At 40.2% G+C, this 25,052-nt stretch overlaps 1 protein-coding gene across 1 annotated transcript in view; it reads right to left on the bottom strand.

Moving 5' to 3' along the window:
• Positions 1-1,514: 1,514 nt before the first annotated feature.
• camkmt (calmodulin-lysine N-methyltransferase) overlaps positions 1,515-25,052 on the bottom strand; it is a 111,136-nt gene continuing 87,598 nt past the window's right edge. Inside the window, exons 9-11 of the mRNA XM_008428730.3 lie at positions 18,346-18,409; positions 15,482-15,613; positions 1,515-5,942 (exon numbers count right to left, since the gene is read on the bottom strand). Of these exons, the coding sequence (XP_008426952.1) occupies positions 5,844-5,942; positions 15,482-15,613; positions 18,346-18,409 (295 nt within the window). The 3' untranslated portion in view covers positions 1,515-5,843. The remainder of the gene's footprint in view (positions 5,943-15,481; positions 15,614-18,345; positions 18,410-25,052) is intronic.

Below are 25,052 nucleotides of genomic sequence, written 5' to 3' on the forward strand. Positions count from 1 at the left end.
ACTAGACACCGGTGCGCTTAAATCAGGAGGTGTGCGGGTTTCACTCCATGTTAACTTTGGAGACGGTATAAAATCTACCTTACTTTTATCCCAAAAGCAGGTAAAGATTCACTGATATACACCTTTGGGAGGAGGGACATGAAACAGGAGGAGCACACAATGACAATACCTAAAAAAAAGAGAAGCGGAAACAAAAATGGATCCAATGCTGTGATGTGGCCTCCTGTGTCGGCTGCATTGTCGGATTATTCTCAAACCTCTACATGTTAATTCAAGTCACAAAATAATGTGTGCTCAATGTGAACTATGAGCTCCATCGAATAACCTCGTCTCTCTCGTCCCGCAGCACTGCTCTGCATTGATCCCCGAACTGCTCCAGCTCATCTCCGACGACTCTTGCGTCAAAGGTTGCTCTATTAGACTACCTGCAACTTTGACTTAATTGCATAATCCTCATCATCCACCTCTCGGCGCTCTCTCACTCCCCCCGTCTCTTTCTTTTTCCTCCCTGTGCTCACCATTCTCCCCCGTCCCTTCCCTCTCCATCTTGACACAGTGCACTGAGCCTAATCGTGGATAATTGGGTGGGAGGGGCAGTGGGCCGGCCCTGCCTTTGTGTGCAAAGGGCAAGTGGTCAAGTTAATGGGGCCCTTGTGTTGAGCTGGGAGCACTCTGTCTCTCTTTTTCTCCGTTCGATCATTCTCTCTGCCAGTCAATCTCTGCCTCTTGGTCAACAATTTTTTTTTTTATTTCACGTCTGAAGCTTTTCCCCGCCGTTTCGATCCAGTTTCCCCTCACTTCCAGCTGTCTCGTGCGCTGCCTTTTTTTTTCTTCTTTTTTTTCCCCCCTTCCGGGCGTTTTTGCGCCTTTCCCGTAGCATCTTTTCTCCCTTTCTCCAGATCTGCCCCCTCGTCTTTTTCAGCCTTTGTCTTCCTCTCTTTGCCGCCGTCTGTAGCTTTTTCTATCTCTTCTCTCTGCCTCTTCAGCACAATGTTGGGGAGGAGAAAACAGACCTCTTTAAAATATCAAAAGACAGATCAGGAGGCCCCACTGGTTTCCCCCTCCTCCTTGCATGAATTCTCCCTCCCTTCTTCTGACAGATAAACAGAAGAGTGAGCCTGCAGGATTAGCTGCTGTGTACTGCCTCTCCTCCCTCTCTATTTTCCTCCGAAAGAGGGGGGTGAAGGGGGTGGTGGTGTTCACCGGGCTTGATATCCGTGTATGCATATAGACGCATGTGTGTGTGTGTGTGTGTGTGTGTGTAACAAGCTTAGCACACAGGAAGCTTTTGTGTTTGAAACACACGCCGCAGAAAGTTTAAGTCTGAGGAAAACTTTATTACTTTGATCGGTGTTTAACTTTCAGAACCGAGAGAGAGAGAAAGAGAGAGAGAGAAAAGTACATTACAATCATTTTGTATGGATTGATTGTGCAGATTATAATAAATGCTTTGCTAATCATACAAAGTAGTAAAAACATACATACAAATTAAAAGGAAGAACGAAAAGTCCAGATTTAGTGAAGAAAAAATATTTTATTCGATCAGAAAAACCATGAACATTAAATGATTTTCATTACAGCAAAGCAAAACGCTCATCCTCTTTTCTAAATCAAATCTGTTTGACTTACATTCCCTCCTCACTTCTGCTTTTTTTTTTTTTTTTTTTTGTCGCGTCTGTTTGAGGCCTCAAATTCACACGTAATGACAAACAGGACGCTGAAATGAGCTCTAATAAAAAAGAAATTATAGATTCCAACGTCTAATTCACACATATTAGGTATGAGCTGATTGATCGTTCAGTAAGAGTTTCAACAATAATAAACAAGATATGCATTTTCCACTGAGTCAAACACTGTTTTGACTAAAAATTATGGCTAAAAATTGATGCCGATGCGCATGATGAAGAAAACGCAGCTGAGTTTGCTGACAGTGGTCCGGTTCAAAAATGAAAATCAGTCCCATCCATACACAGACTGAACTTTAAGGTTGAACTCTTCCTCCTCTGCTACGCCGTTGCAGGTCAGCCATGCGTTTCTAAGGCATAAATACGTATCCAAGGTGGATATTATCGATAGCTTTGCTGCTGCTGTTGCAGGTGCGATGCGAGCTACGGCTAAAGCCAGGCTGCCGTGGATTTCTTTGGGGACACGTCGGGTAATTCTGTTGTACGGGCGTCGCGACTCAGAAGCGCCGTGTAAACTGTGCAACGTGTCGCACTGCTGCAAAATTGACAAAGTGCAGTGAAAAGCTTCTGAAGCGGGCAGCTAGCCGCCTCTCAGACGCAGTGAAAACCCAAAGCCTCAGATCGATTGACTCGGATTTGGCGGTCCCCATAGTGAGTGAAGCTAGTCATAAATGTCCCGGATAAAAAACCTACTAAAAGAAATGATTGGACAAGTTCATTTTACTGTAATTCAAGTCAGATCTTCTACAGAATTAGAACTGCTAGAATATTCTAGAGGTCATCTTAAGCTGGGCTGATCCCGTCCTACAAAGCAAAATGATTCAAAGTAAGAGCGTTTGGTTTATTTATTTAGAAACTAATTATACTGATATGTGATATTACTTATGATTACAAAAATATTTTCAGAACTTATTTAATTTCTCACAGATTGTGTAAAGGACATTTAGCTTGAATTGTGAATTCTTCAGTAATCACAGAAACACTTTACTTTTTTTAATAGTGCCTCTGTGTTTTAAGGAAGCATGAAATTATAGCCAGCTTGAAATGAATGCAAACAAACAAACACTGAAAGTTTTCATTTATACTTTTAAAGAGTACTTACTGGTTATAATGCTGATCTGTTTAATACCAAACACTTTAAATCTGATAATAATACTAGTCAAATCACGGTAATCTTGCCATGTTATTTTTATGTATTGGTAACAGTGTGAAAGTTCGTGGCGAAGTCGCAGCCTGAAACGCGCCAGCATGTTGTAAATCTTTGTCAGCTGTTCTTGCTGTATTAGACAGTGATGCTGTGTCTGTGTATGGTCACAGTGGAGGGAGGGTATTTATGTTCCACACTCTAAGAAAAGAACAAACCAAAAAACAGAAAATCGCACTGCATAAACAAAAAAGTGCGATTAAAAACTTACACTATTTTTTTTTTTTTGCAATGACATTTCAATCAGAACAGTGATTTTACAACATCCTTTTTTTTCTGAGGCTGATTATCTTGTGTGAAATGTAAACAGCAGCCACTGGGAAGTACTGCATAGCTTCTGGGCTGCCCTGTACGTCAGTGGATCACAGTGTAACGTGGAAACGCGTCGCTAGCCGCAACACACGCCTTCATACCTGCAGCTTTCCCGATGATACAATAGACAGGAAGCCAAATGATCTGTGACAAAAAACACCTGAGAACAATTGGTTGATTAAAAAAAAAAAAAAACATGGCATTTTTCGATTGAATAAACTGAAGAAGCAAACATCTGTAAGGTTGTGAATGTAAGAGATAAAGATATAGATATGTTTATCATATGACTCAGGACGAACACAGGATTTGGTTCCGGTTTGGGGTTGATACTCCTGATGATTGTTCTCCAGCAACCACAGTTTCCAGATTTTCTGGAAACGTCCAGACATTCAGGCATTCTGCAAAGGCAGCCGCAGGTCGTAAAATAGTCTCTATGGTAACAGAAGGGTCATGGATGAGTCTGACCTTTTTTACTCGTTGCACACTTTGTCCTCTGGAGAAACACTTTATGTATTACTACACACTTATTTTTACAAAGGAGCCATTCCAGCAACGTTCATTGGGACCTGGTAAAGATGGGCAAGAAGGCTTCAAATAGATTCACCTTATTATTATTTATGTATTTACATCATCTCATAGTGAAAATTGTGAAAAAGCCAACCTTAATTTTGAGTAAATCAATTTAGAGTAGATTTTAGGTCACCCCTAAAAAATTCAACCTGCTCATGCAGATTGGGTCAGAAGTGTTTTGCATTTGTGTTTTATCCACTATACGGTTTTTGTACCTGCAAGAGTCATTAATGCTTTTGAGGAACACTTATCTGACGAGTTGAGGAAATATGTACACTTGTTTTTCACTAAATAACTACTGTAATAAGACCGTCAAATGGCTGAAAACCCCTGAAAGGGAATTGCAACGTCGTTGTTCATGGAGGCCGTCTGTAGAAAAGCGCGGCGCTCCCTCTGTGACCGTTTCATAAAACCAACATGGAGGCGGTGGTCTGCAACCATGTGACCTCACGCCGACTGTTTGGGTTCGGACGATACATGTGTGAGCTTTTAGCGCTTAATGCTAGTCATGATGGAGGATCTGTAGTGCTGTGATGGCCTGCTTTTCTTCCAAATAAATGCTAAGGGAACATTATTCATGGGATTGTAAACTTTCTTAAGTAGCTAGAAAGAAATTTTGAATTAAAAACATCTGCAGGAGTCTACAGAAATGGTCTACAGTCATCTCCTTCTCCAGATTTAAATCCTGCAGAAGGAACCAGAAGAAACTATCGGATAAAAACGTCAAGGATTCCTCTCTCTAAAATGTTACAGGAGAAGATGAATCGCTGTACTATTAGCAAAATCAGATTGTACAAAATATATAGAACATTACCTTTGTGTTTTTCCCCACTAAAACACCCAAACAGATTTTCAGTGTGAGATAACACTACTTCAATAACACATCATCTTATTTTCAAGTCTTTACCAGGAGTGCCAATAAATGCCACCGAAACCAAACCGAAATAAGTTTATCGCACTCGCCGGCACGGAATACCGTCGTTTGGAAAAGTCAAAAAAACAATATCTAATTTCACACACACAATCACAAAAATACATCATTTTCTATTCCACAGTTTTGGATCAATATATACTAGTACAACAGTTCTGCGTGAGCTTGATAAATAACTCCTACTCACAAACCTCTTCAGAAATAATGATACTTGACACGATGAGCCAGGTGTGAAGATTCACACATCAGTAAAATCAGAGCAATCAGCTAAAATGCAACAGTTTGAGTTGCATTTTAGCAACTTAAACTGGAACTGAAGAGGGAAATTACAGATGATGGTTAACAAATTAAGATCAGGCTGTTCCTTTCATCATGATACCAAACTGAAAAGCAAACCATAAAGCAATACCGATAGTGGATTCATAGTGTGTATGCTGGAGATTGATTACTCGTGTTAATTGCAGCAAAATTGCAGAGAAGGAAAAAAAAAAAAGTCATATAAAATCTGTGTCTCCTGCAGCAACCGATGCTCTTTTCATCTGAAAGTGCCGTAGTGTGTTAATGCACTGCACTGCTGTAACACACACACACACACACACGCACACACACACACACGCACACGCACGCACGCACGCACACACACACACACACACACACACACACGCACACACGTAGATGCACACTCACACAAATTAAGTTCTTTGTACTGACCCCTGACTGGGATGAATGAGATGTTTTAAGAGAAATTAAAGGTGGAAATTGAGGGAGCTGTAAATTGCTCCGCACTGCGAGTCGAAGCCGGCCTCCATGCTGAGCGCGGGAACACAGTGAGCGACGTTTGTTACCAGACAGTGACTACCTCAAGCACTAATGAGTACCTGATATGTACAGAAAACTGTCACGTAATTCACTGCAAGCAGGCGGAAATTCAAATGAATGCATAGGAATCACAGACTCCTTGTAAAGTCGATAAATCCGTAACGGACGGCTAAACTTTTCAACTAGCAGATTAGCTGCTAGCTATAAAAGCTGAGTGACCGTCTTCTGGACTGAGAGGAGTTGTTTGGAATATGGCTGGAGGTGAAATAAAAGGAAAAAAATGCAGAGTGTTATGTGTAGCAAAGAGCTCCCTTATTCTATTTTACTGAGCTTGGTTAACAGGTTGAGGTCCTTTGGTCAGGGTGACGAGGAGAGGATAGTGGATGTTTTCATCGTATGCCTGCTTTCCTTCTCTCAGCATCTGAAAAAGGACAAAACGGGGAAAAGCAGTGACTGAACACAACACGGAAGAAATCTTAGTGTGACGCTGCACATATAGGAAAAACAGCCTGAGGGGGGGGAAAGTAGCACTTTAGCGAAACGTGGAGCGAATGCAAAAACAGCCTACGTGAAACATCTTGGACGAGTAAATCTGGAGGTTAAGGACTAAAACCAAGTTAAGAGAATCACGTTCAAGATAAACGGTTGGAGAAATGTTTGCAAGTTCAGTTCTGAGGGCTTTGTTTGACTTTGTTAGAGAATCGCTGTGTTCATTTAGATATTTTTCTTTTGGCTAAAACTCAAGTTTTCTGGCACCACAACATGCAACAACTTGCATGATCGTGTCGTTAACGAACTTCTGCAAGAACGTCACGATTAAGGCACAGAGGAGGAAACTTAATGGCATAAAGACGCAAAGTGTTAAACTGTTCATTTCTTCATAGTTTTCTTGAGAAAAGTCAGACTTCTTCACAATTGTTTAAAGTGCTCAGTTGTTTTCCAGCGTTCCTAAAGGGGGGGATACTTTTGAGATTTCATTAGATGATTTCAGTTCAGTTTTTGCACCTGTTTCTAAATAGCAAAGTGGACAAATGAAGGACAAATAGAGGAATGACAGGCCTAGAGTCCAATCTAGTAAAAAAAAAAAACTGAATGTGAAAGTAATTTTTGCTAGACAGATTGGAAAACTGCTTCCAACACTGACTTTTAAGAGCTTCTTCATGTCTGAATTAATAAGTTATCAGAGTTACTTCAGAAAGCATTGAGGATTACTGATCACTAGTTGGTTGGAAAAACAATTGGAAGCAATGAAAATAAACTGAGTCAAAGTGGTTTAATGTTACATAGAAGATATATGGTAAGGTAATAGGTTATATTAGATTTCACTTACAGACAAGATTAAACATAATCCTGGGTTAATGAGAGTAAGAGTGTGACAGTGTTAAAGGGGGAAACTGAGACTCACAAATGAGTGATAGAAATTTTCTAAGACACATTTTTAAATATGTGCTTTCATTCAGGTATTAGGACAAAAATCTAGATAGGAAAAATGTTACAATCAATAGGAATAATATAATTATAATGTAGAGATGGTAGAGCTACACACACACACACATGCACCCTCCCTCTCCCCCCCACCCCCACACACACATATAGGTTGTCACCATAACCCAATGTTTTTTTAAATGTTACTCTGTGTTAGGATAATTTTAGATATTTGATTTTATTTCAAGTATTTTTTTTATGTGGTTCATTATCGTTTGACTTAATTGCAAAAGACGTCTGTCAACTTTTAAACTTTTGATAAATTGGACGTTTCTTTGAGAAAACGTTTCGGGATTGAAATGAATACCTGAGGTTGTGCTTCAGGTTTTCCCTCGACACTTCTCTCTCTCTCAGTACCTGTCACACATCCTGCAACACCATCACCCGGTGCTGTGAAAGTGTGAAATCCTCCCTCCACTCCACAACACTTCACCTCACTCTCCTTTTCACTAATTTCTCTCCCGTTAGATAAATACGAACCCGCTGCTCGGGTCTTCCACTATCTCATTCTCCTTCGTCCCTTTATTTCGCCATTTATTTTGCTAACAGCCGCCCCTTTATATATGTCGTCTTCGTGTTGCTTTCCCTCCGGGCTGCAGGCCGGCGGTCGAACCTCTGACCTCCGGGAAGACGGTACAAGAACCGAGGAAGGAGGGTAGAACCAGCTGCCTGGGTGTACCGGGGGCAGCTGCCGGTCCGCTGTGGGGACCGGAGCCAACGTTGGCCAAAGCAGACGCAGCAGGAAGGAAGTGGTGGAAGGAGGGATGGAGGGATAAAGAAGAAAGAGGGAGGGTGGGTGGGGGGCTTACACGGTGAGGGCTGAGAGCTCGCAGAGGTGAAAAGTTTAACAAGCAAAGCTGTTCCTCCTGATCACAGGCTAGCTAATCAGCTTCATGGGTGGCTGGCTAAATCGGCTCTCTACCCGACCTGCCACCTCACCACCACCTCGTCAGCCTCCCTCCCTTCTCTTCTCCCCACCCAACTCCTTTCCAAGGTGCAAGCCATTTATTTTATTGCCACTTTCACCCCAGCCTCCTCTCATTCTGCCTCTACATTTCCCTGCTGCTTCTTTTTTTCTCCCTTCTTTGTCCTGCTTGTGTGGACTAAAAGAAGGAAAAAAAAAAGTGAACAAGGTGGAAAAGGATGAAGGAGGAGGAGGGGATGGAGGAGGAGGAAAGAGGTGGAGACAAGGGGAGGGATGGATAAACTGGGTGTCTGGGGTCTCTCTCAGCAGGATTAGGAAACAGAGAATAAGGGATTGGGTGGATGGAAAGATGGGTAGAGGAAGGGATAGAAGGACAGGCTTGAATAAACCAAGAAGTGGGTCGTGATGTAGGAAATGGGAAGATAGAGGGGAGCTGAGGGAGGGAGGGAGAGGGTAGAAAGGTGAAGGGAGAGGGTCGAGGAAGACATGTTGGCGAAATGGACGATGAGGAAGAGGGTCCTCTGGCAGCTGATGGGGAGAGAAAAAAACATGGAGGCAGAGAAAAGGAAAGGAGCAAACACAGACACAGTGGGGATACTACTTATGCATGTGAGACAGCGATGTAAACGTGCGTGCGTGTGTGTGTGTGTGTGTCGGTTTGGGAAAAATTAAAATTCATGACTCTCTTCACAACCATTTGAGTAACAAGATTAAGATGGCGGTTTAGAAAATAGTGCTGGCATTATCAGGCTGCTTGCAGTCCCTCCAGCTGCTTGCCTCTCTATTCCACAACAGTGGGGATAAGAGGATAACGTGCCGGCCCTGTCTGCCCGTCCCACCACATGTCTCACAGTCACAATCCAACACACACACACACACATAGACCTTAAGACACACTCCCTCCGCACATGGGCCCGCCTGCTTGTCTGCTGTAGAAAGTCCTGAGAGAGTTTGTGTCGCATAGTGAAAATGTGTGTGTTTGTAAAATTGCTGAGTTAAAAAGGTTTGACAAGAACAGCTAAAACACACACACACACACACACACACGCACGCACACATGCACACTCAAACGCACACTGCTCCCAACACAAACGCAAGCTACATGACTTTTTAGCCAAGCCAGGAGTTTCAGTCATCTGGCAGGAAACTCACAGTTTCTTCAATTAAGAGCTAAGAACTGATCAAATGTTTTCACAAAGAAAGAAGATGGACATATAAATTAAAAGGTAATTTATACTATTCTACAAAAAATTATAATTGTAAAGAAAAACAGGAGGGGTTTTATTTGTCAGACCAACCCATAGGTTGTCGTAAACAAACTTATAAATCTCTAAGTTTGTTTAAAATAAAGACAATAAAAGTCAGCTCTGGCACATTTGAATCACTGCTACAAAAACAATGAAACTGTGACTCAAATATTGAAGCAACGACCCAACGATAAAATAACATAATTTCACAGCATGTTATCATGACGCTTTACTCACGTCAGCATGCTAGGGGCTTGCAACTGAACCTTATTTAATTTGACATCAACTAAGCAACATCTGAACACCTGGGAGCAGTCGTAGAGCGTTTCAATTTCATATTCAGAGATGTCACTTTGTCTTTCAATGTCAAAAAATACAGCAAAATGAGCACTGAAATAAGTCACAACAGGCAAACGTACATCAATGAGTGTGACAAAACTTGATACACAAACTCCTCTTACTTTAATGATTTCTAAAACTGAAATAATTGGACACTAACGTTTTTATTTTGTGTGAAACAAAGATAAATTAGGCTAATATAACTTCCGATTACATATTTATATAATGAGTCTCCAGGTTCTAGGTGTGTTCCCAAAGCAGTGAGAACACATGGCTGTTTCACTGTAAAATGTCTGCTTGGCACATTTTGCTGCACTAAAGCAACAGATTACTGATTTTTTTTTTTCCTTGCTGCCTTTTTTCTTATTTTCCCCCAAATGTAGCAAAATGACAAAATATGCAATATTTAGAAAAGCTTTACACAGTGGAACATTCTCTTTTCTTTTAAAATAAACATGTTCAAAATATGTTTTAAAGCAATTACAGCACCATAGAGAATGTTTCCATTTTCTAAGCGCAACTTCTTATCAAAAATGAGAGAATCTCCCATTAAAACAAGCATTTTCATTTTAAAAATGTCATCCAAAGCAGTCTAAATAGACAGTATTTTCAAAAGTATGGCCGATCAGAAATTTACCACATTCATATTATTGATTTGAGAAAAAAAAAAAAGTATAAAGTTTGACTAATGTAAACTTGGTACAAAGTATACCGTATGTTTATATTAAGAAATATTGCTTCCTGTGCAAAGGTAGCAAAGGTAAAGTCCATTCAAAATATTGAATGGGCTTGCATTTGTCCGTAAAACAGAGAAACCATCAAAACCAGGACTGCTCGGGTTCTCACTAAAACCAGGAAGATAGAGCACTTAACACCAGTTTTAAAGTCCCTACACTGGCTCCCTGTAGCTCAGAGAATAGACTTTAAAATACTGATGTTAGTTTATAAATCACTGAACGGTTTAGCACCACAATACCTTAAAGATCTGTTATTACTGTACCAACCGTCTAGACCCCTCAGATCTTCTGGTTCTGGTCTGCTCTGCATCCCCAGAACCAGAACCAGACGAGGAGAAGCAGCATTCAGCTTCTATGCACCACAGATTTGGAACAAACTTCCAGAAAACTGTAAAACAGCTGAAACACTGGGTGCTTTTAAATCTCAACTCAAAACCCACCTGTTTAGAGTTGCTTATGGCTAAATTAGGGTTAGAGTGCGGGTTTTGATGTCTTCCATGTTTTTATGTCTTTAAATGTTTTTTGTTTTTTTTTGTTTTTATTTTTATTTTTATTTTGGTTTTTTTAATTTTTTTTTTAAATCTCTCTCTTTCTCACTGATTATTTCTGTTTTTATTTTAATTATGTAAAGCACTTTGAAATGCCTTGCTGCTGAAATGTGCTATACAAATAAAATTTGATTGATTGATTGATAAACTAAACTCAGTATTTTTTATGTCGCCTATTTTAACTTTGTACTTGGGAGAATATCTGTGACGTACAAACCACAGCAACCACATTTGTGGAACTTTCCTGGGCATTTCCTTTGATTTCTAAATCTGATTTTGAAGTTTTTATCCATAAAAATGCCCCTAAAACAACATTTTAATGAGGTGAAAAACTCAACAGTGGAGAAAAAATACGTCCTGAAAGAATTCAATGCTAAATGTAAGAATTCTGCCTTGAATGTTTCATGTCACTGAAAACCTCACAGAGCTTGGTCTGCTGTCAACTTTGATATGCGGTTATTTTTTTTATTTCTTTTTATTTTTTTCCTTTTTCCCAGATTTGATTTCTGTCCCAGAAAAAAAAAAACACAACGCAACGCAACGCAAAAAAAAAAAAAAAAAAAGATTATCTGCTGTGCAAATGAGCAGCAGCTGCTCATTGGGAAATGTGCACGCTTGAGTGTGTGCACAGACGTGGTGTATGTTTCCCAGTGATATCATCATGCGGTGTGTGTTTGTGTATAATGTCAAGCCAACATGCTGTCTGAGGGATGTCTGGTCTGTGTAGTGTCGTGATACAGCTTTAGTCTTATGTGCTCACACTGTGTGTGCTTGTGTGAGGTTTGGTGTCTAGAGTGGTCAGTCAGGCACCTTTCACACACTCACACACACACATACACACTCACATTGCGGTTCTTCAGAGTGTTCATCAGAAGATAGGAGGCTTAATCATCTTTAGATGTGGTGAGTGAGGGTCTTGGGGAGGGGGGCACATCAGCGTATCCTGATATCCACACAGCACTGTGTGCAGGTGCAACTTTTAGCTTTTCACACAGAAGATGCACAAAAATATTCAATTTCAAAATGTAAATGTAATGTTCCCACAGCTCAGCTTGGTTTAATACATTTACAAATTTAAAAATAGTAAATCACTTCGTTCTGGCATTTTGTTTCTCCTACTCAAATCTTTGGATCTATCAATGTTCTTCACAGAGTCTATCAGAGGTGATAAAAGGCAGTAGAGACATCAGGTATACTGAGATGCATGTTACTATAGTGATACTTGTTACATCTTTCTGCAACAGTTTAATGTATTTATCTCTATTTTTATTTATTTTTTGCTTTTAGTGCTCTTTTGCCAAACTCCATTAATCCTACATCTTCAACGTTTGTCTTAAAATTTAGATGTCATTCAAAACAGCAAATGGAAATTGTTTCAATGTTTAACATAGATCTAAAAATAAATGTTTAGTTTTTGATTAAACCAACCAGTTGGGTTTTATAGTTGAAATATGAAACGCTGCTCACATAAAGCACATTGATATCTGCATATAGATCAGGCACAGTGTCCATCACTTATAAACGCAGAAACTAAATGATAAAATGACAGCTACAGCGATACTTTCATTATAATTGACTGTTTAATTTTTGCTAAATGTTTTTAGTAATGCCAAATGAGTGTGGGTGAATAGTAAGTGCACTATCTGTCTGCAGATAAGACATGTATCATGCATCATCCGGTGGTTTGGTATTTAGTTTGTCTGGAAACGCTCAGAACAAATCCATATCCAGACATACTGCGCACAAACTGTTTATCACATCATGAAATGGTGTTCTCCATCTCAGCTAATGAAGATCAGCATATAAAATCACAAAACTGACAAAAGTATTAAGCCACAGGATATTTGTTGCATTATTTTTTTAGATTGTGTTGCATAAGTATAGTGCAATTTTGCAAATTAGACGGCAACCCCAAAGAGATTCATCAAGAATATATATATATATATATATATATATATATATATATATATATATATATATATATATATATATATATATATATATATATTTATTTATTTTTTTACATTTTACTCAATGTATGAATAAAATATTGACTGTGACCCAGTCCTAATGTATGATTACGTCTAGACAGTAGTAGCTAAGGTCTACAGAAAGGGAACATTTCGGACCGTGAAATGTGTGAGGTGTTTCCAGAACCTCTAAAGTTGGTGCAGTAAAAAAGAACAGTAAATAGACGGGAGAAAGGGAGAGATTTTCCTCACTGAGGTTTAAGCCACTTTAACAGCCACTTTAATGGCCAGTCTGTCCAATTCTCGCACCAGTGTAGGTGAACGCGTGCGCCAATTTAGTCCACTCCTCGCTGTCCTGTTCTTCTGTAGCAGTGTGTGTAATGGAGTTAACAGCTGGACACCACTTCTTTTAACTCGGCCTACTCATGGGCTTTCTGTAGCTCCTTTATCTATGTTGCTCTCGTTTCTCCCCTTCCATCTTCGATTCTCACGGCGACCAGTTTAGGCAGCTTGATTTTCCTCCGGGCTAAGCGTCACAAAAAGGTGCACCTTGCTCGGTCTGAACTGTTGCTGGTTCCCCTGTCAAGCAGTGGCGGCTTTTGTTCCTTTACTATCAAGGTTGGGTTTTAAAGGAGATTAAAAGAAAACTCTTTGGCTTTGGGTGTAGTCTTCAGATTTCTCCTAAGTCTAGAAACATCTTGAGTTTCTTTGCAGAAAGGACATTAAGTTGCAAAGCTGGACAATATGTATAGAGATGTGTGGGGGGGGAGAAAGAAAATTATATTAAAAGCAAAATGTCTAACAACTGATTTTCCTTCATCAATATAAACATGTTTTATGGGATCCTCTGGTAAAGATGTGCAAAAAGCCTGTTGCAGTAGCATAATCGCAAACCACACCAATTTACTTCAGTTCTCTAACATTAAGTACAGTAGATTTCTCTCTTAGTCTCCTCCTGAATGTGCTGCTATCAACATAACTCCAGGTCCAATGCCTTATTTATCATGGTATTCGTGTATTTAAACTATTACTTTGGCTATATATCTATCAACAGGTTTGTGTGAAGAGAAATGTCCTCATAGACGTTTCCTAACTTCGAAAAGTCACCGCACACCTGCCGGCCTTGCTACAATGATATGCTCTCCTGCTTCTCCCATTTTGAAGAGAGACTGAAGGAAGTGGTGTCCTGTGTCACACCAAATCTACGACTAAGAGACACAGGAAGACAGCAAGAGCTAAAGTCAACTTAGAAATAAGTGACTAGGCATCTGTTGAGGACTCGGTTGAGCCTGAAAGACCCGTCTTATTGTAGATTGCATCACGTTCGTTCTTCAGTCGTTGGAGGTTCCACTTTTTTGACACAGTTTTCATGAATACATTTCATAATTATCCAGAACAAATTTCTTCCCGACTCTATTTGTTCAGGGGGAAGAAGGGAGGAAATATTGCTTCATTGACCTTGATTGTCAGTAGCTCCATTAACCATAAAATTGCCAATTTGAAATTAAGAAATCAATTTGCTAAATGGAAAGACTGCAATTTGAAAAAAAAAAAAAAAAACTCTAGGATGAGGAGGTTTTTTTTAGCCATATCGAAAAGGACGTATTTTGCAAAATGCAAATTAAACACTGTTTTTGTACCACATGAGTCTGTCTGTCTGTCTGTCTAATTTTATTTGTATAGCACCTTTCAGCAACAAGGCATTTCAAAGTGCTCTACATCATAAAAACACAGAATTACAAAGTCATAGAACACACAGCCAACAACATTACATTTTGCACATCAGATTATTGATTAATGTTTCATGATTAGTTTTCAAAACAGCTGAGTTTTTAGTCCAGACATAAAGGAACTCAGTGTTTCAGTTGTTTTGCAGTTTCCTGGGAGTTTGTTCCAGATTTGTGGGGATCGACAGCTGGATGTTACTACTGGCAAAAACCACAAGGAAGACAACAGGAAGTGGTAGGAGGATGATGGTTTTGTTTTTTGTTTTTTTTTCGGACAGCGCACAGCTGGTTCCACCAGAGCTCTCACCGCATCGCACAGTTCGTAAAACGTTTTGTGTCATTCAACCGTGTTCAGTCCACACCTCTTCTGTAAAATCACTACATACTTAGACGCTCCCTAGTAAAAGGGGTTTATCCCTCCAAAGCCTGAATAAAATGCCACCGTCTCCTCTGTTGGCTGATATGTGGTGAGCGCTGGCTAGAGTTATAAATATATTTCATCTGTTTATATCCGTCGTTTATACGATTTTTAATGACTTATTCTGTGAAGTAGATTATTCACACGCGATTTTAATTTCACTTCCCATTTAGTGGGACCACTGCAATTGCGAAGTTGTGTTTTTTGACATTAGCGACAAAGATTTGCATACATTTGTGATGGAAACACAGCTAATAATACTATATTATTGTTTTACAATATCAAGGAAGGAAGATGTAAAAACAATCCTAACGTTTAGAAATTCCTCCACACTAAAACCCATCTCAATAAAGTAAAAGAAATGCTACGTTTATTTGACAGGAACCGATAACGGTCACGTCACATTATTTCTTCAGGTTGCAACGCAGACGAATGCAATAAAAGCTAAATGTTTCCGTCTGAGTTTATGCTCCGGCTATAAGAAGAAGAATTTATTTTAAAGCTATTTACGCAAAGGAATGCCAATAATGGTGGGGTTTGATTCAGTCAGCTTTCTTTTCTTACCTTTAGATGAACATCCCAGACCTGAGCGTCGTACTGCTGGTGTTGGCAGACGCACAGACCGGCCTGCTGGGCCAGCCGACAAAACACTGTTAGAGTTTCACCTCTTCCAGGAGCGAACACCAACGCCACGCCCTGAGTGTGAAAACAAAAAAATTGTTTTTTTTCTTCTTCTCAGTTTAGAACACTGAGCTGAAAAAAATAGGGTAACTCACACAATTTATCACAGCTTATTTCCGATTTTTTTTAATGCCTAAAAGCCATACATGTTGCACAATAAACAAAACTTTAAGTCAGAGAAAGAAAGAAGGAATGAAAGAAGGAAAAGTAAAATCAAAGTAGCAAACGTGAACACATGCATCACAGAAATCCTGCAAACGCTCAGAAGCTTAGTAACAGGTTCAAAGCTTCTTTGTAATCCTTCAGCTTTCAGTTTCATTTCATGTTGATTTTTCTTTTTTTTCTCTCTCTCTCTCTCTTAATTAAATGAAGCGACAACGGATGCTGACACAACCTCAAACATTCAATAAACACACAAAGAAACGCACAATCACACATCACGGGTTAAAAGCACACAAAAGGCAATGAAAACAGCAGGATCACTTGCTTTGACAGATGATAATTCATCTGTATATCCAGTCGGATTCTGTCTTTTTTTTCTCTCCCTCTCGCTCTCTTTTTTTTTTTTTTTTTTGTTCTCTGTCTAAAAGCCACAAAAGCAAACAAACAGATTCCTTCCAGCTCTAATCAGCTGAATAAGAGGATACAGCCCAACGGATGGACCACCTTTGTCAGAAACAACAAATTAGTGCCATTAGAAGGGAGAAGTAATTGCTTTGTTAATTGTTTAATCAGCTTAGCAAATTATTAAATATTTGCCAAAGCTTGTTGTGGCAGCAACAGTCTCATGGCCCACACTCAAATCATATTAGCCCCCCGAATTATCTCCGCCGGATTAAAGGCAGAGACACGAAGAGCCTTAACGCACAGCTGTACGGCGGCGGCCAGATGTCGCGCCCGTCATTTGTCAGCTTTCGGCATTAAAACCGCGGCGGCTCACTTATCCTGTCAGCAACGTGAGGGAAAACTACTTCCATCGCTACCTTCGTGTCTGCACCGCTTCTCTACGGCGCATTTCAACATTCAGGTTTAAATTTAACACCTTACACGGATCGTTAAAAACAACCAACAAGATTTCTTACTTAAATAACTTGTGAACATTTGTGTGTAACTTTAAAACCTTTCAATAGACGCTGTGAAAGCTCACCTAAACATTAAGTTAAGTTTCAGGAGCAGAATGCTTCCATAAGTTTGTTGGGAAGTCTGGAGGCCTGGGAATAAATTCCTTTCAGCACCGTTTCCTGTTTCCCTGGATTATTTGGGTTTTTGTAGTTTCCTCACAGCGTAATGCCAGCTGACTTCCTCAGTCAAATGGTTAAACATTCCCAAACATGGGAATTCTGTATGTATTCAGACCTTTTAGGATCATAGACAAGGATCTTTACACAAAAAAGAAGAATAAAGTTATTTTATGCTATTGTCCTATGAAGCATTAGAAGAGTTATTGGTTATTTTATCCGTTCATCATTTCCTACTTTTGTAGTTCTCTACATGACATTTTCTTGGTGCAGAAAGCTGCCATCTTTGATGAGTGTTTCACACCCGCTTAGACGATTAATGATGTAAAAGTACGCTCTTAGGCTCAGGTTTGACTGTCCAACTCTCTGCCGTACAGAAATGTGGTTTTGTGACTACAGAAATAAAGCACAATAATAATAAATGCTAGCAGCTCATGAGCAAGACAGAATCATCAGGCCAGAAAATCAGCGATGAACAATCCTTGGTTTTAGGAGGGTAAATTTTGCTAAGGGGTGAATTAATTAAACTTTTGTTAAAGTTATCAAAATTCATTGAGAAACTGTTTAGGATTCCATTTTATTTTAAAAACGTAATCCTGAACCCTTCCAATCAAGTTTTTACACTGTAATTATATTCAAAAGATGTAAAGACAAACAAACAACAACAAAAAAAAACCTTTCAAATCAACAAACAAATCAACAAATTTGACAAATAGAGCTTCTTATTTCATCTAATTGGATTGTCACGAAGAATCACACCTAATCAGACGGTTTTGCATTTATTTCTGTTAAACGGAGCTAAAGTTAAGCCTGAAAGTATTCATACGCCTGCCAGATTTAGCTTTGAAATGAATCTAAAAAAAAAAAAAACCTTGTTTCTTATGAAAAATCTCAAAAGCTAATAATAACATGGATAAGGGGTGAGATTTTATTACGTTTTAACAAAAATAAAATATTTACCACCTTCCTAATAACAAATAAATTCCACTACAGCAACCGTATAATTTCTTTGTATCATTATTCCCTTCTTCTTCTTCTTCTTCTTCTCCTTCTTCTTCTTCTTAACATCTCCACGCTTCATGTAGCGTTTCTCTGGACTGATCTCCCTTATGGCCGTTTGGCCTCTGTACTTGAACAAACCCCATCATCCCTCAGATGAATTGAATCTCAACCCTATCCCTTCCACCACCGCCCCCATATTTGCTTTGACTGTCACAGCATGGGGTCTTATCGCGGGGCCAAAAGGGAGAAGTTGCCTTGGATTTATGATTAAGGGAACGGAAAGGAAGAGGAAGACCGAGATCAGAGCGCCGCATTCAAGTTGCTCATAATAAGCATTAAAGTATTACATGATATTAACCCTGTTAGACTATTAATGTGTGTAGGGTTTGTGACAGGGGGTGGAGGGGGGGTAATTATGATTGAGAGAAGGAGGGGAGGTGGGTTAGGAGGGAGGGGATAAGCAGATATATACAGTAGACCCACACACACACACACACACATACTTACGTTGGGTCGCAGTAATCTCCTTATGGCATCAACCAGGCAGGCTCTGTACTGGTCGAGAAACAAACTGAAAGAGAGATGGAGGCTCAGGTTAGAATGAGTTCTGCAGATGGCAGGGCCGATAAAGCCGCAGGCTATTTATTTCTTTTATATTTTTTTTGTGCTCTGTTTACTAATAAATTCACAGAGAGGGAGAGGAGAAAAACAATTTGCATGAGTAAGATGCTCTCGGCCTGTTTTCCAAGAGCAGCTGCCAGCTCAGCCCGGTGCCGAGGCGCTAAGAGGAAGAAAGAAGGTCAAAAAAACATCCAGCATGCACAGATACCATCGTTGACAGATATATATATATATATATAAATATATATAAATATATATATGTTTTGTTGTTGCCACATCAAAATGCTACAACGGCACCTTGAAAAATATGAAAGCAGTACGCAGATTAAGAGGCGAGGATTAAACCGTCACAGTAAAAGTTGAAAGAAAAACATTTCAGCAGCAAACAATAACAGCGTTGAGGACGAAGTCAAGTTTATAGCCCTGATCTGTTGGAAACAAAAGAATTCATTTGCATTAATACAGAAGTAGAGCATCACAAACATCAACTTTTTAAAGGGTTTTCTACTCTATTGAATCTGTCTGCGTTACAGTCTGAACCCTCAGCTGTAAAATGCAAATGATAATCGTTTCCATCGCACAGTTTAAAGTCATTTTTATGAGAGCAAAGAGTAATGGTGCCTCGGCCGCCCCACACAGATTGAACAGAAAATGCGTTAATGCAAAATAAAGTGTTTCGATTACAGTTAAACTTCTTCAGTAAATCCAACAAAGTTGTGTTTCCTAATTGGAGGAAACGTTTGGACACGATATTTCCAACAGCTTGTGTTAATCCATATTCTTGGAATAACTTCAGAAACTTCAGCAGCGTTCTTTCTGAAGTGCAGCAGATAGTTAAATATACAAGGTTTTTCAATTTCTTCTCCTGTTTTTTGCTGGATGAATTTCTGAGAACTTTTCAAGTTGACGTACAGTATCTGTATGAGCGAAGGGATATTTCTCATATCACTTCCTCACTTTTTCACAAAACTGTGTGCTCTGAAAAGGAAAGTTTGTACAACAAAAAGTGAACACAACCGCACATTGTGTTCTTTGAATGGAAACTTATAAGTAAAACAAGCGTTTCTGCTTTACGTTACAAAAACTCAAGTTTCCTCCTTTAAACAGAAGAATCCCCAGAGTGTTGATACAGACTGGGGACCGCTGACAGGATGCAACAAAAATCACAATAATTATAAACAGAGTCGCTGCCTACCCACGATGACAAATTTAAGCCATTATGCAACTAATATAGAGTCTCTGTGTGTGTGTGTGTGCCTCCGGTCACAGATATGGAGGGAATAATTTGACTAAAATGCAACAATCCGGTCCAGATTTGACATAATCCTGCACATCCGTCCACCTGGATAGCGGCGTGGCAATCTGGACTCCGTCCCTCCCGTTTTGGTCTCCACCTTTCCTCTTAGAAAATCCTCTGACCTCCGTCGCGCACAAAAAGCGCTCAGACCAGAAGGCCTTTGTTCTGCCGAAGCTTACACAGAAATGTGTTTATTAAGGTGCTGTAATCTATCAAAAGTATAATTAATGCACTTTGACAGAATAACGTATGTGTTGCAATCCATATTGGAACAAAAAAAAAACAAAACAAAAAACAGGATGTGTTTGTATATGAGGAGAATGTATTATTCTTTTAAGGGCTGGCAGAAGTTTATTTGACTGTAGAGGTGAGAGGTTTCGGTTTGGTTTATTTTGCCAAACATATCAATTCACAGGAAAAGTGAGTGGCAAGGAAAACAAGGAAGTGAGCTGGTTGGGTGGAGGTAACAGCTGAGAAACACACACACCCTCTCACACACACACGGGCCAAGGGAAGGACAGAGTGTCATTCAGGGGGCAACAGTTTACCAGAAGAATGAAAAAGCTGCTGCCACGACACACAAACGCTGATGCTGTGATAAGAAATGCGACTATAATAGGGATAGAAATCATTAACTAGGCAATAAAGTGAAGCTAGATTCATTCTAAATTATAATTTCACATAAAATATATAACTAAATAAATAAAGAAATACAAGAAATTAAAAGCGTCTACCAAAACCTCCATCATAGATGAGGCGAGTGGCGACATTCGTCGCAAAAATACAATGAAATTATTTCAAAGAGAGCAGTGTGTCAGTCAATAAATATTAAATACGAAGCCAGGCTCATCATAGAAGGTTTTACGAGGTTCGATTTTTCCGAATTTCTCACGACAATACTTTCAATATGGAAGATTTTTTTAGCAGAGAAAACAAGATGAAGCCGTCTCCACCAGACAGTTTGAATGTCAGGGTCACGCTCCCGAATTAAGTCGTCTTCCCCCTCAGAGGGCTTTGAGGTCACCCCCGATGCACCCGGACAGTGGGGGCCCTATTGTCTGGCCGTGACCCCTCCCATCCAGAACAGCCCAGTGAACTCCCGTTTAACCTGGCTGGAGGTCGAAGGTCAGAGCGCGGGCGTGTGAGACTGTGTTTAAGCACGGCTTCTATATCTGTCTGCTTACACGTACGCCTACACATTTGTAAAGGATGATCCGTAAAGCCTCATTCCTCAGAACGACGGCAAGTTTGAAGCTGCGATCAAATAAAGTCTGAATCAATTACAGAGATATTTGATTTTAAGGAAATATTTACATACATAAACATGGAAGCGGTTATCATTTCTTTTTTTGACTCTAGTGGCCTTTATTTGAAAGTGCTCAGACAGGAAAGTCGGTAATGAGGGTGAGGGACGACACGCAAAGGTCACCAGGCCGGGAATCAAACCTGCGACGGCCGCGTCGAGGACGAAGGCCTCCTTATGTGGGCTGTGCATAACCCCTGCGCCACCACAGCAACCCAAGCGGCCATCGTTTCTAAATGTCTTGTATCACCACTGTGACGTCTTTCAAAAGATGTTTTCTCACAAGTTGCATTTATTTGATGGCCCCACAGAAAAGTCGATAAAAGAGATGCAGTAAAAGTACAGCGTGCGATTAGCTTAGCCTGCAACATTCTCTCATTGTAATTTCTCTACATGTCCAGAAAATGTTGCGCAACCAACCAAACTGTACAGACCCGTTCAATAAATTGGAATATTATTGAAAAGCCCATTTCTGGAACTTTATCACTAAATGAAGCACATTAGATAAGTTAATTACACACAGATGGACGTTCAAAAGCCGTTATTTCTGTTAATTATGATAATTTTCCGCTTACAGCTAATTAAATATACTAGCATATACCAATAAAAAAAAAAGCAATGAAAGGCAGACACACACTGCTTTCTGCAAGCGGCGTGTTTGCAGAAAGCAAAACGGCTCACACTTTCAAATCCCTCAGGTGGCAAAAGGCCAATCTCACCGCAGAAAATAATTTTTAGAGAGGAACTGCTTTACTACAAAAAAAAAAGATTTTTATGCAAAAAGAAAAAAGAAATCAGGCAGAAGTTATTCATTTATTTTACAAATATCTTTGTGGGTAGTTAAGTTTCTTCTCCACAGTGTGTAATTTCCACGGTTAAACTCGCTGCATGTTTATCAACATAAGCGTTACTCATTGTTTTCTTAGCGGTGCTCTCCCTCGTTTTCTGATCACGACAGACGGATGATCCGTATTAATGTCAGAGTCTGAGACGAGAAGGGAAGAGTTTATTTTGTGTCATTTGTGAATTAATACATCTTGTGCCGAAAGTTGGAAATATTATAAATATTCATTAACATACACTGTGCATGAAAGATTTTTGGTGGCGGTAGTGGCCAATTGCTGAAAGGTGGGGCGAATCTGGCACAGGTCGTCCACCTATCACAGACTCAAATATACAACTAGTAAGAATGCAAGCATTTGTGTTCAAGTAAAGTGACACCGCTTAATTTCATCTTTTTTTTTTTTATCTTTTCTTCAATACCGCTGACACAAGTGATCAGACAGACTTCTGCATACCAGGAACCCAACCCAGCCAGCTTGATCGAAACCAAAACGCAGCAAAGCCAGCAATTTGTCACAAACAAAAACCCGCATGCAGACATGGACTATTTCACAATGATGCAGACACAGAGGCAGAGCTTTATCTCGACGCACACACACGGGCAGGTTTTTGGAGAAGGCAGACATTCCGAGCGTCCCAGCCAAAGATTCCTTGCCATCCACATGTCCAATGCAGGAATCCCCGTCTCTCCAGGTCTCCCCGTGTCTGCCAGCCATAAATGTGAGGAGACAGACAACACTCCAGCAATTTGTGTGTTTCCCGATGCTTGTTCCTGGTGAGCAGATTGTTTTGTTGCCTATGTTGTGTCTTCATGCACATTTAAATGTTTATTTGTCTGTAGCAGGTTTGATCAAAGGGCGCAGAATTCAGGCTTGTGAAAATGAAATGTGTAGCTCAAAGTTGAACGCACTTTTAAACGTTTTTATTTAAGTCTGCAATTGAATCTTTAGCCGTGTTTATTAGAAAAACAATTATGTTACCCAACATGTACAATAAGGAACTTGGAAAGATGTGCAGCTCAAATTACATCCTACATGTTAGATCTGTCTTAAGGCTCCGTTTAACTTTCTAGCAACATGATTTCATCGAAGATGGAAAAAAAATCACAAGAAAAGGGCACAACACTGGCAGCTGAGGCAAACTTTCCTTCCTTCCTTCCTCCTGCTACTTCTCAGCAGTAGATCCACTGTAACAGGTAGAAGCTGTAATTAATTGGAGTGCAATTTGCTGCTGTTGACCTTTTCGAAGGTGATCGTCACAACGACTCGTGCGTTAATTCGGCAGCCGTTGCTCTTCGGCTGCCGGCAGCGCAATCATCGCACAAATCGCTCGCTTGCATTTGCATGCGGGAAAAGATTGCGGGACCACACAGAAAAACAACTTTCCGGCTCTTGCGCAGGCGCGCGCGGCTTTGGCTTGGTGTTCTGCTGTGATAAATGGGGGGAAAAGAACCTGCAATATCAAAACCTCACGTACAATTTGCCGCGGTCTCAGACGTACTGCTTCTGTCTGTCACGCAAATGCGCCAGTCCACTGTAAAATATCCTCTTTTAGCTGCTTGCACCCCCTCTCTCTATGGGTGTTGTACCTGACTATTACCTGTAATGACCATGACATTAAAATAATGATAATGCCATTTGCTAATGCAGCACTTAGCACACATTGCACACACTTATGCAGAGAGATGCACACCCTTATGCAACCTGGATTTCTTCAGTGTTTGTGAAGTTGGAAAATGTGTATCCCCCCCCGCCCTCCCCGTGCCCCTTTAAGAGTTTTAACACAACTGCCCACATCAGGAATTACTGGGACTGTGTAAGTGGGACCACCCAAAGACCGAAAGAAGGTGAGAGGCTTAAGAACACAGCCACACTTTCAATTCCTCCACTTGAAAAAGATGAGACGGATCGTCTTTCTCCGGTGAGTTCTGGGTCTGTCGTTAAGGGTCTCCTCTCAGCGGGATCTGCCAGGAGACGCTTTAGAGAGAGTCACCCAGGAGGCGTCGTGATCAGATGTACTTCCTTTGATGCATCGGAGAGGCAGCTCCATTCCCAGGTTTGACCCAGATGGTGGACCTCCTCAGCCAATCTTTGGAGGAATCTCAGGAACTCATTGTCACAGAAAATGATCCATATCTCATAAGGGTCAAAATGTAGACGGATCACTAAATAGAGAGCTTTTCTTTTTTACGTTTCCTAGTTGGCGGGTTAAGTGGCACGAGGACAACAACATGACCGCCTCAGATGCAAAAAGCAAAGACAAGATGCCGAGCTCTCAAACCAGACAACCCTACACTTCAAAAAATTATCACTTGACATCATTTCTGTTCATCAAACAGGATTGTGACAAGAGGCAGTCCTCTAGCAGAATCTTAGCCACACTGGACACATGCTCAACTTTGTGTTGAGAAGAAGGATAGAAAGTTTTCCTGGCTGCTGATGCACCTACAATATTCTCCACGAAATCCCTCAGGCCACACCACATGTGGTCTGGACAGCTAAACTATGAAACGAAAGGTTTCACTCTGAGCTCACCAATCAGTGCAAGTCTTCCTAAATTACACTTCCCCAGAGAGGCTGAAACTCTTGATGGATGGAACACACTCTGTCTCTTTACCTAAAAACTGAAAACACGACTCAAACTCTGCAGGCCTTCAGGAGATCCCAAAGAGAAATGTTGACCACAATGCCCAAAGCCTTCACAATGTCGCAACGAATCTCGGCATCCTGCCAATGGCCTCCAGACTTCATGTGTGAGTGGAAGATCTCCCAAACAGGCTCCACTTTCAGACTTTTACAATTCACTCTGATCATTTATTTGGGCTTCTCTGGTCTGTCCGGCAGCTTAGACACTGACTTGAAAAGCTCACGTTTCTGGACAATCCTTCTTCTTCCAACTTCGTCCATGAATAAACATCTACGATCTGATGATTGAATTTAAAAAGTGATCACATTGGCATGATGAAGCTTTTCAGTAGTGTTGCTCTTGAACATAGTGTCCAATATAGAAATACCATGTCAAGTAAATTTCTTATGGTCCCAGAATTGTGTGGACAACAGTAAGATTTATTCTCAGTTCTCAAAAATGCTGTGATTATTGTATCTTATATTTCGATCAAACTGGTATCAGACCTACAGTTTATTATTATTA

Source organism: Poecilia reticulata, chromosome 15 (assembly GCF_904066995.2).
Source record: "Poecilia reticulata chromosome 15, P_reticulata-male-v2, whole genome shotgun sequence".
In the NCBI taxonomy this organism is placed as follows: domain Eukaryota; kingdom Metazoa; phylum Chordata; class Actinopteri; order Cyprinodontiformes; family Poeciliidae; genus Poecilia; species Poecilia reticulata.